This window comes from Anastrepha ludens, chromosome 3 (genome assembly GCF_028408465.1).
Source record: "Anastrepha ludens isolate Willacy chromosome 3, idAnaLude1.1, whole genome shotgun sequence".
Classification (NCBI taxonomy): domain Eukaryota; kingdom Metazoa; phylum Arthropoda; class Insecta; order Diptera; family Tephritidae; genus Anastrepha; species Anastrepha ludens.
In genome coordinates, this window is record NC_071499.1 from 61,960,845 (window position 1) to 61,975,589 (window position 14,745).

Genomic DNA, 14,745 nt, shown 5'->3' on the forward strand with positions numbered 1-14,745 from the left:
CCTCTTTTCGTTCTAGCCTTAATACAAACGCGTCTGTTTCGTCGTGAAATCAACGCGCAGGATCATGCGCGTTCGTTCAGTGGTAATGCGCTGCCATCATCTGGAGCTGCTGGCCAAATAACAGGTGGCGGCACTCTGGGTATCACTGCTGGCGGTGGTCTTATTACGGGTGATCGTCAGCGCCTGGACTCGGTTTCATCGAGCGATGAGTCGAACACACAGTCATCTTCATCGCGTCGTTCGAGTTTTCGTTTTAAGCGAAAACTATTGCCTTTCTTCGAAAATCAACGTGTGGCGAAATTAATACGTGATTCCAATGTACTGGCTTCACCCGATATAAGCAATTGGGATTGGGAAATTGTTATAACTATTTTGCGCGTATGTTGCGTTTAAATATTTGATATAACTTACAAAAACAAGGGAGTAATATTTTATCTTTGCAGTCGAACGTAATGCGTAGGGTAGATGATACTGTTAATAATTTTTTAAAAACGCTCTTGGACTATTACAAACCGAGTAAAAATCGGTTTTCTCACGAGGATTTAGCACATGGAAGAGCAATACCAGCTTTCGTGGTTGCTGGACTGGACTTCATAGATTGGCTTTTGGCTAGTCCAATGGTATGTAATAAGATGATGAATAGAATTATTTTAAAGTTAAGGATTATCATAAATGGAAAAACTAGTAAATAATATTCTGATGGCGCTTACAATAAATGCGCAGTGCGTATTGGAAATAAAAGTTGCATACGGTTCCGAGCAAGAGTTATGGGAATAAAAATGGAGGAGATTATGAAATTATTTAACAAGGCATTTTTGTATGTGCATATACACAGCACATCTAAAATATGAACTAATAATGCAGGCTCTAAAAATTGTTTAGTCGCGCTTCAGCTTTACGCTACAGGAAAATCAGAAGTTATACAGCCTTTAAAACATAATCATAAAAAGGTTATAAATTCAGAAAAACCGATTATTTTAGCGAAAGTATAGATTTGGGAGTATTGTAAATATAAATTGCAATTGCACGAGCTGTACAGATTAAGTAAAGAAATCGACGCTATAAACAGGACTCAATACAACTACCACTACTGAATCAGTCAGGTTATAGACAGGCATTAAACAACAATCATCGAGAATTTCTTACCACCTTCCTTAATTCCCGATCCCCGAATTCCATCATCAGAGTTCAACCACCACCCATCGCAGATGAAGAGCTTCAGCTACCTCGTGAGACACGCGCTATCTTGGCACAGTATTGGAGTAGGTTAAGGGGGTTAGCATCACGAGAATGGCACTGGACTGGAAGCCGTAAGGGAGCAGAGGTCGCGGTCGACCAAAAAACACTTGAAAAGGTTGATGCAGCGCGAACTAGCAGATGCCGACATCTCATGGGACGGTGTAAAAATAGCAGCACAGAACCGTGTACGATGGAAGAGTCTTGTTGTTGTTGTTGTAGTAGCATAAACATTCCCCATTCTTACATACGGGGATTGCTGCTGGAGTGGCAATCCTTGGCCGGATATAAATCCGGGTCGTTTCGGTAACGTAGAACCGACTGCCGTGGAATCGATGGAAGAGTCTTGTCGAGGCCCTAAGCTCCCGAGAGGAGTAAACAAGGAAAAAAGGGGTTAGGGGTAGTCAGAAGCCCGAAAAAATTATGATTTTCAATAATTTTTTTTTTGCTAGTCAATTGCTTTATTTAACAAAAATAAAAACATAGCATCAATACATCATGTTTCGACTTGACTTTAACAAAATTTAAAAAAAAATATAAATAAATAATTGCAAAAGTTATCGCTGTTTGTGTGGAACCCGTTTCTCCAGAAGTCTCTTGCGGTGATCATCACAAGTCCTTGGAAATTCATCTAAAATCAATTGGGCAAGAGAAATTAGTTTTATTAATAGACAATACTGTGCCTGATCGTAGCTTTTTTTCAAAATTAACAATATGGCGGACTCAGGAAATATTTTTCGGATTTTCGAGAAAAAAAACCGACAATTAATTGTTTAAAAAAAATCGAAATGTTTGAAAAAAAAAATCCTTCGATCAGGCACGAGTTTTTCATGTTTTTTGAAAGCAGTATACATTTTATTGAAATCTACCAAGCGGGTTTTAAGATACAGTTCAAAACACATAGTTTTGAGAAAAAGGCATTTAAAGTTTTCCTATCGACTTATGTAGATTTACGTACCTACACTGTGTCATCTATTCCTGAGCCATATAATAGTTCTTCAGCTGTCATAGCAGCTTCCAAAATATCGATTTGCTGTTGCCGACGTACCATTCTACCTTCTCGAGTGTTATCGTTAGCGCACTTATCTGCCACTCTTATCTGCAGCTGCTGCTAGCTACTTGGAGCGTCCGAGCGCCCTTTGTTAATAGTTAAATAAATCGAAAAGTATTTGTGGGATTCACTTCAAATTTTCCATCAATATTTTAAGGATATTATACTTTAAGAAAATCAAATTTTTTGAAAATTCTGACAATCCCACATTCTTTAAACTCGAGAATCGATACGCACCATACTAACCACCCATTTCCATGACCTCTTAAGTCCATTCACCTAAAACCTATCTCTCTTTGGACCCAACCTGTCAAAAAACACAGGTAGATGATGAATGCCGATGGCTACGCTGTACTGTCAAGTCTTCAAGAACCCCATTGATCCTACCCCATCATTTTAGTATGCCTTGGCCATTATCCTGCAGATATACCCATTTCAGCGGCATATTTCATGTGGCATATGGTAACATTACTTTGTCTAATATTGTCACATATGCCCTTTGAATCCTTCAATTAAATAAATTGGACCTACTCCGCTATATGAAAAGCTACCGCATACCATGACCTTAGCTCCACCATGTGCGCCGCCGTTTTTGTGGTGAATTGGGAATTCTATTCCGTGTTGGGTGGGCGCCGAACATACTTTCTGGAGCCTGTACTGCCAGAACACATGCACTTCTGCAAACTCTAAACGGGCTTTCACGTGATTCTTTGTCAGTAGCTGTACGTTTCGTGGACTCCTATGCCCAGTTTCGGTACTAACTGGCAAACTAAGGTCGTCGTGCATGATTTTGGCTGATGCAAATGGATTACTTATTATATTACAATCGTCTTGAACGGATATATTGTGCTTTCGCCCGCGAGATTTTTCCTTATTTTCGTAATTTAATGCAGTTGGTACCATCTAAGCAAAACATCTTATGGAATCTTGAATTTTCTTGTATGCCTTTCGCTGCTTTCTTAGCCTGTTGGCCATTATTCGCTTTTCCTCTTTACCGTCCCTTTCTCTACCCACTATGGTCCAAAAGTTTGGTTAGGTATATCTGGCTGATCTGAATAGATTTCACATGGACCACAAAGGCCCGTAGGGCTAGCACTGTTGTTGTCGCGCAGTGTTAAACATAGTTCGTGATACATGTCTTGGTGAGTTTTAATAAATAGATTAAACTTTTGTCAGAAATATCCATCAGACATGAAAAGTATACCGCTCCCAGGTGTTCTAACGTACCCCTTTCTTCTTCTTTTATAAGTTACACGCGTTGTTCGGGACCAATCCCATTTCAGCAGCGTGATGTGGAGTGAGACAATGTCCCGTCAATACTCCAACCAATATTTCACATTCCTTAAGAGTGATAAAATAAGGTGGATTGTTTTCGTGTTGCAATTTCGTAGTATTATTTTGGCAATACTCAGGCAGGTCGAAGCTTCCCATATAGACTGTGTTTCCAGATCTAGTTCTTCGTCTAGTTCCATCTTCAAAACTGAGAGTGAGGGATATATGTTCGACGTACTCATTTTAGGCAAGTGAGTCCCTGCCTTAGAAAGCTCTTTAACTCTTACATTTCCCTCTAGTCCCTTGTGTCCTGGTACCCAGTAAATTGTAACCTGTCTATTCTCGCAGAGTTCGTCCATTTTGGATCTACAGTGTTGCATGCATTCCGAGCTAGTCATTAATGCCATTATTGAATTAAGTTGTTTGACTATCGATGAAGATGTTTCTGCTGCTTTGAAAAACTTTTGGAGATCAACAGATCGGACAGAAGACAGCCGCTTCTACTCCTTCCGTCATTTTGGATTCATCTGAAAATAAATTGTATGCGTGGTGACCGGATTCTAAACCCTTCCTTATGTCCTGTATGTTATATATATATTTGGCGAGTAAGCCCTTTTTGGGTGTTTGGCCAAGCTCCTCCTCTTATTTGTAGTGTGCGCCTTGATGTTGTTCTGCAAATCGAGGGATCTACAGTTTCAAGCCGACTCCGAACGGCAAATATCTTTTTATGAGGAGCTTTTTCATGGCAGAAATCCATTCGGAGGTTGGCCATTGCCTGCCGAAGGGCGTCCGCTATTAGAAAAAACTTTTTCTTCACTTTGGTATTTCACCGAGATTCGAACCTACGTTCTCTCTGGATTCCGAATGGTAGTTACCCATTCGGCTTCGGCGGCCACCCTGTATGTTACTTTGATTAAAAAGCCTTTGTGAGAATTATCCAGTCATCCTAGGTCTTAGTGATCTAGATCTTTTGGGTGAATCTCTTACTACTAATTTGATTGGATACCAGTTGAGCAGTCTAGGATCCAAAACGCAATACATAAATTAACAATTCTTTATTGAAATTGCTGGAAAGTTACTTACTTTTCGATTTTTTGTATACGAGGTCTGTTAAAAGAAGGTGAATTTTAACTTAACTCCTATCTTTGAAGTTAAAAGTTATTTTGATGAAATCACTCCTTTTATTTTGTTCAAAACCTTAATACGTGTCTCCGAAAAAAATTTATTCTGCTCTAAGATAACTACCGCATCAACAAAATTTGCTTCATATTTTTTATTAGTGTCCCGTTAGGTGTACCGCTATGGGGCGGCGTTACTTATATGTGTTACAGAAAAGTTAAGTATTGATAGTTTTTCGTGCCCGCACCCCTATTATTTTGTGGACAACTGTAGAACCGTCTGTCAGTAGAGGAACGAGTTCGGTTGTTTTAAAATTTGTAATCTGTGATGTAAATTGAATTTCAACAATTTTGCAATAAATATCAAAAATTTATTTTGCCATTTAAATATAATATAATTTTATAAATACTAAAATATTTAATTATCTCCACTTTTTTTATAGATGGAGAGCATCCGTATACTCACCGACTACTTTTCGGATATTAGCAAGCAACTGTTAGCAGTGAGCACATCGAGTCGCGTACACGATTGCCTCTTTAGTCCACAGCACATGAGCAACACAATGTGTCAGCAGTATTTTTTATACATTGGCCGCATGTGTCGCGTACAAAAGGGTATTCGTATTTTAACTGACACGGCTGTTTTTGAGCAGTAAGTTCCGATATTATTTAAATCTATGGGTAGTAAATGTAATTATTTGTTTATATTTCATTTGCAGCTTAATCAATTTAGTGCGCAACACAGATCATATCTGCTATGTGAAGCTAACTGTCTCTGGTCTGGATTACTCTTTGGAATCGGTGACACGTAAAGTGCTGGAAAAGGCTTTAACGGCAGCAAAGATTCGTAGTGGTCGCTTGTATGCCACACAATTTTTAACGGTGTTATTGCGTGCGCGATTACACAACTTCGAAGTGTGGGGTATACCGTTGATAATCCAGCAAACGAAAGACCCAGATCGCAGTGTGGTGCTGGCGGCTTTGGATGTGCTCGAAGAGGCTTGTCATGAAAAGGTAGCTGAGCAGAGACATTAATTGGATGTTTTATTATTAAAGTATTAAATTTGTTCTCTTCTTCATGTTAAGTATTATCTCGAAGAGATTGTTAGCATATGGCCGAATCTTAAGTCACTCGGCGATGTTGGGCGTTTACTAATGGCGCGTTACTACTCCCTTTCACGTGGCTTAAATCATTTGAAAGCGCGCATTCAGGAAGAGATTGAGTACTGGAAGAATGGCTACAATAAGCGGTAAGAGAGAAAGTGAGAAAGAGAAAAAGAGAGAAAGAGAAAAAGAGAGAAAGAGAAAAAGAGAAAAAGAGAGAGAGAAAAAGAGAGAGAGAAAAAGAGAGAGAGAAAAAGAGAGAGAGAAAAAGAGAGAGAGAAAAAGATAGAGAGAGAGAAAGAGAAAGAGAGAGAAGGAAAGAGATGGAGAGAAAGAGAAAGCTAGAGAAAGAGACGGAGAGGGATAGTGAGAAAGAAAGAGAGTGAGAGAGAAAGAGAGAGAGTGGGAGAGAAAGAAAGAGAGAAAGAGAGAGAGTGAGAGAGAAAGAAAGAGAGTGAGAGAGAAAGAGAGAGAAATAAAGAGAGAAAGAGGGAGAAAAAAAACTAAAATTTTGATTGTTTCATTTTTATAGTCCATATTTTTTGATTTTATTGTTATTGTTTTATATATAAAATTCATTTTCGCAGATATGTGCTGCTTGTCGACGCTAATACACATTCCAGTTTAACATTGCATGTACGCAATGAGGACGGACACTATAGTCGCCGCAACTGCAATACCCGACCGATTATAATTCCTCCAAATATAGCACCTCATCTGTACGGGCAAATGATTCAAACGGCTCAAGGCACAACAGCTTTGAGAAAATATGGTGATTTGCCTCATTTGGTTGAAGTGATTAGTAGAGGCAAGTGCTCAGATGATGCAGAGTGTCTGGACTTGAAAGCGGCCATTTGGGCTGTGGGGCATGCATCAACACACTCGAATGGAATTGAATATTTTACAGAATCAGGTTCAAGGTAAGTGTAGATTTGAATGAAAATCAGAGGAGGAGGGGCGGTATGCCATGTAAAATATCGATAAATGGGGTTAAATATGGCGCATGTGTTGCACGAGCGAACAATTCGTAACCTCATTCATGCAATTGTGTCACTCCTACTATGGACTTTAAGGACGTTTCGTTGTTCGGGTAACAGATGACTTTTTTCATTTATCAAAGATGTTATTTTTGCTTGTATCCACATCAATGAGAATTAATGCGAAAATTTGGTATTTAAATCAAAACATACTTTCTGTAAGTAGATTCCTTTGAAATGGAATACTAATTATTTGTAAAATATGACCTGTACCAGTACGGAAGTGACCGTAGATGTCAAGTGCCGGAAAAAAATTGAAATTTTTGTAAGATTTGTGTTATTTCCTCGAAATTGAACTGCGGTAAGAAGCTATGGTTGTTGATATTTTAAAAGTACATATGTAAACTAAGACTCCTTCTATGTTCGATTCTTTAGACCACAGAACATTCGACCAATCGCCATCCGTAAAAGGTTGGTATCGGAAAGCCCATTCTGAAGGCTTTTTCCGATTTCCTTCTGAAAATCGCGGCTTCTTTCGGGCTTTGCATCCTTCTGAGCCTGCTACTAGAAACCATCTTTTAGCTGTTCGAGCACTAAAGGATTTTCCAGTTCCTTCCGACAGGGCAGAAGAGGATTTTTAACGATGCTTGAGAGACTTGCGTATAAGTTTTCGGTCATCCCGTACACTATTGAGGTGTTTTCTTCCACTTTTTGATTCATTATGGTGGGATTTTGCATCCGCCAATCGCTTAATAGCACCGCGAACACCCCACCAACCTGACAACCTCAATCTGATACTTCCATTCCTCACTTAAAACTTGGATTCTCACTCTTTTGTTGTAACAAAGCTCACTTTTTTTTGGCATTTCGATAAAACGAAATTATTTATATCCGCTCGATAATTTTGCATTAAAAAGATTTTTATAACATTTATTAATAATAAATTAAAATAAAATTTATATTGACTTTAATTTTAGAATTTACGAGAAATTGGTAATCCTAGCAACAAAATGTGTCGTATACTCGATACGCGCCACCTGCTTTAATGTATTGGGCTTAATTGGTGGCACAAATGATGGTGCAAATATACTCTACAAACTAAGTATGTTTTTTGTTATTTGTTCATTATCTATTGTGACGTCATTTCCTTTCACTTACTTATCATTTTGAATTGATTCACTTTGTAGATTGGCTGAGTGTACGCCATGATCGTAACACAGTCTGGCCAGTGCACCAGCCCGAAGATTGGATGTCGAATAATTATACACCGGTGCGGCATCATTATGAAGACATGCCGCCGTACAATTATACAGGCATTGACGATCAAATCGATGGTTCCTATACAGGCAGCTATTGGAATTTGCTATTGAGCAGCAGTAGTACAACTGGTCAGGAAGGCGGTGGAGCAAGCGCTAGCTCAGATGCTCCAGATGCTACCAACGCGGAGAATAGCAAAACGTGCGATGATAATGCCACAACAAAACCACCACAACAACAGCAGTCGCAACAGCAAGCGGCTGCTGTAAAATCAAAAACCTTACCAGAAGGCACGCATATGCGTCATGGTAAACATCAGCGTTCACTATCTGAATCGAAAACGACAGATGTAATTAGCTTAATAAGCGGCACAGCTGTGGGCGTGATTGGCATGTATTATCCAGCGCACCGCGTCCGCTACAACTCGTGCACCGACTCGAATACATCGGGCGTGAGCAGTTGTGAGTCGGTGACAATGCGTATACCACCTGTGGGGTGAGCACTTGTTTGCCTATTGTTTTCAATTTGTGATGCCTTTTTTACATTGTAACACTGTACTAAATTTAAATAATTTTACAGCGATTTTCAACAATTCCCTTTAAGTCCTATACCGAGTATGTCAAATCTTGTTGTCGACTTGCCGCCACAAAGAAATTTGCTGTTGCGTGGTTCTTCCTTAGTTGGTGCTTCATATCTGCATACCTCACTCAGTCCGGCGGACATAAAAGGTTATGCACAACTGCGTTCACTGCGGAAATACTGTCGGCCGATGGTTTCGGAATCGGCTACAGACGTTTACGATATCATCGATCGCATTGAGTTTCTGTCACTCGGTTCGTCGGTGATGCGTCCACGAAAATCTTCTTTCGGTGAATCGCAACGTCGCATAAAAGTGCGTAGCTTGGATCGACAATCTTCACTGCGCATTCCGTAAGCTATTTCGCTATTGTTGCTCTAAGGACTTTTAATCAGTTTATTGTTTTCCAGGCGTTTGGATTTCGAAGAGTTGCAGCAAGTACCGCTGCCGACATTAGCCGCACCAAAGTTTCTAGCACAAAACGACTCCAAAGGTCCCTGTTATGCAGGTAAGACTGTCGAAGAGATATGTTAATTCAAACAATATTAATAGGATAAATCAAATAGCTGTATACTCTTACAATTAATTTGAGTATTGTTGAAAATATGTTGGTTATAACTGTAAAGTAAAGGGTTTTCCAATAAGAGGTGTTATTTTGATATTCAAAGAAAAATGCTATTTTTTAATATAAATGATCGGATATTTATTTCATTATAAAGAGGAAGGTATGCTGTTAATAGTGGAAAATAACATCAGGCAAATAACCACCACGACAGGACAATATCCTTTTCAATAAATTTTCCATAACGGAATTGCAAAGTGGCTGCTCTATGTCCTCGATAGCCTCACGAATGACATCTTTGAGGTCTTGAATCGAACCTGAGGTGTTGGCGTACACCTTCTCTTTCACGTGGCCCCAAAGAAAAAAGTCACAAGGTATTAAATCACAAGAACACGGTGGCCAATTGTGATCACCTCTTCGAGTGATAACATGGTCCGGAAACTTTTCCCTAAAATATCAATGGTTTCGTTGCTTGTGTGGCACGTAGCGCCGTCTTGTTGAAAATAAACGTTGTCCAGTTCAATACCATCAAATTCTGGCCATAAAAAATCGTTAATCACCTCTCGATAGCGCAATCCTACTCAAAATAATACCTGTAATTATAAAACCCTTTAGTTCTAAATGAACTCTTTATTCAAAAATGTAAAGAAATCACAAATTTAAATTTAATTTCTAGCAATAGCAGCTAAAGGCGATGCGTTTGCCTTTAGGCAAATTGTTTGGTAATATCTGGAAATTATAAATTAAGATTATAGGTTAGGTATAGAGAACCTCGATGTTCTATACTTCGTTTATTCAAATCAAAGTAATTATAAAAGACAAATGTTTGTTGTGTACTCGCGTGAGTTTTTACATCGAATGAATAGTCAGTTGCAATTCAATTTTCTTCAGCGAACTTAGCTACGGTTCCTAACAATTAGCTGTTTCAATGCTGCCACCTCCTGTTATACTTGTAGTTAGGGTACTCACTACAGGTATGTACTTAGCCCTGCCAAAAGTTCTGTTACAAATTAAGTCCGTTATAGCTTATAAACTATAATAATTTTTGTAATGAAGTTCATTTTATTTAATCATGAAAATATTGAAAAAAAGATTTTAAATTTTCTTTCAAAATGGTCAGTATTCGCTTTTACACAAGTCTTCCAACGATTAGGCCATTCTGCTATTGGAGCAACACGGTTTTCATGGTAATTGGTGTCGCTGCTTGAACAAAAGATTGTTTGAGAATCTCCAAATTTCTGAGAGGTCTTCGAGATGTTCTCCAATACTAACCACAAACTGAAGTCCAATGGATTCAGATTTGGACTTCCAGACGGCCAATCTTTTGCGGCTATGAACCTAGGAATATTGGTTTTTAGCCACTGCTGGGTGGTTTTTTCGTTATGTGCTGGAGCGGAATCTTACTGGAAGATCCAACGCTCTCCTTTGCAGAGTGTACTGCTTCACCACGCCTTCTAAGATATCCTCCTGGTACACTTTTTCCCCGGAACTAATACCTTTTTCGTAGAAATGAAGAGATGTAACTCCTTTACAAGACAAAACATTACTCCCCACCAAAACATTACGGAGGCTGGATGGTGGCCTCGCTGAACCTTTGGAACAACATTTTTTGACGTTTTGCTTATTAAAAACTTCTACAGTGAAAATTTTCTCAACTGTAAAAAGAATATTTTCATCGCCGTTGACCGCGAACCACTGAAGAAGCTGCTTGCATCTGTCGAGTCGTAATTTTCTTCAAGCGCGTTGTCAAAAGATGACTAGTTGAGCGATGGAAGGCAATCATGTGGAGATCATCTCTAATTGGCCTTGAAAGGGATCTGGTCGAAATATTAATTTGCCTGGACATGATTTTTTGCTTTCTAAAGGGATTTCTTTTTATAACTGCACTGGTTCGACCCACGCGAGGACGACCACTTCTTTTTCTGTCTGTCACTTCAGATGTTTGGGGAAAACGATTGAAAACGTTCTCGAAATATTAAGTTTTTTTCAGCAATTCGAAAATCTCACTTGCGCCTTTATCCCACTTGCAATGCGAAGATCCCCACTCCATTGTTAACAAGCGAAATTTGCCACGAAACTCTGAGTATAATTTATGAGCAGAAAATGCATACGAACAAAAGCAAAAATGGATGAGGTTATAACTTTTCCTGTCCTATAGAAGATACGGAATATTTTATATTTATTGTAATTTATTTTATTTTTGAAAAGTAAATATTTTCAAGCCTTAAATACTTCTAAAATATATTTATTTATTTAATTAATTATACTTTATAATTAAAAAAATATTAATCTAATTCAATTCTTGTTTTTAGGTATTTGTCTTCCGAAAAATTTGCTTGATCTCTTTCCCACGCGCAACCTCGGCCGTACTTACGTCTCCCGGGATATTCAAGATCAGGACTTGATGGACATAAATTTGCTGACTGCAAATCAACAATTCTTGAATGATTCCCTGAACAATGAATGTGGCGATGAGTCGTCGGTTATTTCGTCGCTTTCCGACGTATCGTCGGTGAGCAAGCGGTCAAAGTGGCTCGGTGCAAAGCATGGTCGTAATAATTGTATGCATTGTTCGCGGGCGCGTCGCAATCGTACGCACACACAACGCCTTGACAGCGACGCAGCCGCGGCATCGGCAGCGGCGGTGACATCGGCAGCAGGCGTAGCGCTCGCAATGGGTGGCGAACTTTATACAAGCAGCGGCACGTTAGTAGCTGCAACAACGGCTTCGCACACCGCACGCAAGACGAATAAACAACCGCCAATCACACAGCAACAGCCAAAGTCCCAAACGTCACAACAAAATGCACAAAGTTCTTCAACTATACAGTTATCTGACATCTCGTTTAACTCGCCCGAAAGTATACTCAGCGATGAGAGTATGCCCGATCGCCTGACCGCGAGCATATTGTTCAACGTTCAGCGCTTGGCGAACCCAGTCAGTGCGAAGCAGTCGAAGATGGCGTTGCTGGAGCTGAAACAGAAACATCCCACATCTTTTCAAGATATTTGCCTCTATTCGGAGGTGTGCAAAGCATTGGGACGTAGTAGTTATCGGATGAACGCACGTCGTTTTGTACAAGAACTGTTCCTTGATTTGAATTTCGACTCATTTTACGCCGAGCCCACAGATATATTATTAAAAAAGGAAAAAGACTTTGGTGCGTTGTCAGAGCGCACTGAGGCGGAGCAGGGGCAAGAGCAAAGCGGGAATGCACGTTTAATAAAAGGGATGAATAGTGTGCCGTCTATATTGGGTGCAAGTGCTGCAGCTGTGCATGGTGATATAAGTGGCAATGCTGTTAAGTCACTAACGGCGCAGGCATCAGCTGGTGGATTGATATATATGCCAGCTCATAAGGTGGTAACACATCTTGGTGGTAAACTGCAGCCGCTAGCTAGTGTTTACGAAGCAAGCTGTGAAAATCTGTTACAGGATGGCTCAACGAAACTGGAAACAAGCACAAAATCGAAACTAAAAGGTGATAATACCCCAGCGGATAAAACGTCTGCACGGTCAAAAGTCAAAAGCTTAGGAATCACATCATCGTCGGTGAGTGTCACTTCGTCGTTAGGTCGTGAAATTCAAAACGAGCTACGCATAACCTCCGATAGTGATGAAAGCGATTACGAGGATACCAATCGTTCAACGCAGTGGATAGCGACACCATCAGTGCTGACGAATGATGATGTCGACGAAGTAGACTACATTGCGATACAACGTTGCGACATTACCCCTGCCTCATCGACGACTGCAGCATTTTCATGCAATACGACATGCACCAGCACAACCTCCAGCCATCCGACGATCAGCAGCAGCAATTGCAGCAGCGAACAGACAACCAACAGCAGTAATCGAAGCAGTATTTGCACAGTTAGTCGACAACCTACGATGAGCAGTGTATTCGCGGACAGCAACTTGGAACGTGTTAATACAAATAACAATAACAACAACAACAACCACAACACAAACGCCAATTTGAATAGCAGCAATAGTAGTACGAATTTGAATGCGAACGTAAACACGAGTGCGAGCAGCGGCAGCATCGGCGGTGGCAGTAGCAGAGGCGGCGCGGTCATATTAGAGAACCAAAATAAAAAGTATACACGTGGACGTTTTTATACGCTTGAATTGGACTTGAGTTGTACGAAAAATAAATTTCCCATTACAGATCGTAGCCGCAGTAATGCAAATTGGCAAACGGAAAGTGCTGTCGGTGTCGCTGCTGCTGCTGCTGCTGCTGCTGCCACACCTGCCACTACAGCTGCGTCCAGTGCCGTGACAACAACTAAAGTGCTTATGCGGCGTGGTGGCGGTGTGGAAGATGTGGGAAGGAATGGAGGAAAACCAACGGGAAGCGCGTCAGCGACGAACCAAATATCAAATCCACTAACAACCACAGCCGCGACGACGACAACGACGACGACGACCAGCAGCAATACTAATTTTCACTATCGATTGCCAATCATGCGGCAATCATACACTGCGGGCATTATGCCGCAAATACAATACACCAACACAACTGGCAGTAATTCTGGCGATTGCGCTGCCGATATTAGCAACACTGGTATGATTCCTGGCGGCGAAGGCGCCGTCAACCCGGCAACAGTTGGGAATAATGTTCCTATAAGCAATCAGCCAACAAACACGACCGCTAGCATAACCACGCTAACAATAACGAAAAGCTTGGCCGCGTCCTTGGCTAAGCCCATCGGCAGTTTGTACTGTGAAAAACGATTGCAGGCGCTCAAGATGGATGCGAAAGCAACTGACACGTAAATGTATACGTACTATAATGCTGGCATAAAAAGAAACGGCAAAAACAACCAAAACCAACAGCTCAGTTTGTTAATTTTTTTCGCATACTACCTTTTTAATTGTTTTCTATTTGTCAGTTTGTTATAACTTGAAAACGGTATTTGTTTACGTTTATGCTTATCCCATTAGGAATTGAGTTTAGCGAAGTGTGCGAGCAAGTAGAGTCTGTGATAAAAAAGAGTAATTTTCTTTATCAAGGCGAGTCAGTGAGGCCAGTTTTAGAATATTAAGTTGTGGCATTTGAATTTCTTGAGGATTTAAAGTATAAACTAATATCAAATAAACCAATCTATATTTTATATAGCTTGAAAAATATTGAAAAAAATTGGACATATGAAAAAGACTTTGAATTGTATTTTATTTATTTGTGAACATATCTATGCAATTCTTCTACATCTCTTTAATATAATTTTGAAAATATGAAATTAGATCTGCCTTTTTTTTGTTTAAGTTTAAAGTGTTGAACAAATTATCGAAAAAAGAAGAAGAGAGGTGCAAATAAACGTGTGTATTTTATACTCAATGCATTTTAAAACAGTTTTTCCTTATTGAAAAAAAAAAATTGAAATTCTTCTGCTGAAGGAAAGTCATTTAGCAGCAATCTGCTCGCCTTGTACTTCGAGAGCATTTTTAAACATGGCTTTAAAGCTAAACATGATGCTATGTAAATAAAAAAAAAAAATCATTTTGTGTATTAACTGAATATTATGTTTCCCATAATTCTGTTGCAATCGAAGATTCTAAAATATAGTATATGTATATTATATATATA

At 39.7% G+C, this 14,745-nt stretch overlaps 1 protein-coding gene across 9 annotated transcripts in view; it reads left to right on the plus strand.

Moving 5' to 3' along the window:
• Positions 1–14,500, plus strand: part of LOC128858078 (rapamycin-insensitive companion of mTOR) — a 61,716-nt gene extending 47,216 nt beyond the window's left edge. For 8 of the 9 annotated variants that reach the window (XM_054094014.1, XM_054094017.1, XM_054094016.1 and 5 more), the window contains exons 10-20: positions 17–378; positions 444–620; positions 5,121–5,329; positions 5,397–5,691; positions 5,764–5,927; positions 6,369–6,701; positions 7,736–7,860; positions 7,946–8,510; positions 8,595–8,945; positions 9,003–9,100; positions 11,467–14,500. In XM_054094014.1, the coding sequence (XP_053949989.1) occupies positions 17–378; positions 444–620; positions 5,121–5,329; positions 5,397–5,691; positions 5,764–5,927; positions 6,369–6,701; positions 7,736–7,860; positions 7,946–8,510; positions 8,595–8,945; positions 9,003–9,100; positions 11,467–13,934 (5,147 nt within the window). In that variant the 3' untranslated portion in view covers positions 13,935–14,500. The remainder of the gene's footprint in view (positions 1–16; positions 379–443; positions 621–5,120; positions 5,330–5,396; positions 5,692–5,763; positions 5,928–6,368; positions 6,702–7,735; positions 7,861–7,945; positions 8,511–8,594; positions 8,946–9,002; positions 9,101–11,466) is intronic. The other variant, XM_054094023.1, reaches the window with a different exon arrangement.
• Positions 14,501–14,745: the final 245 nt, after the last annotated feature.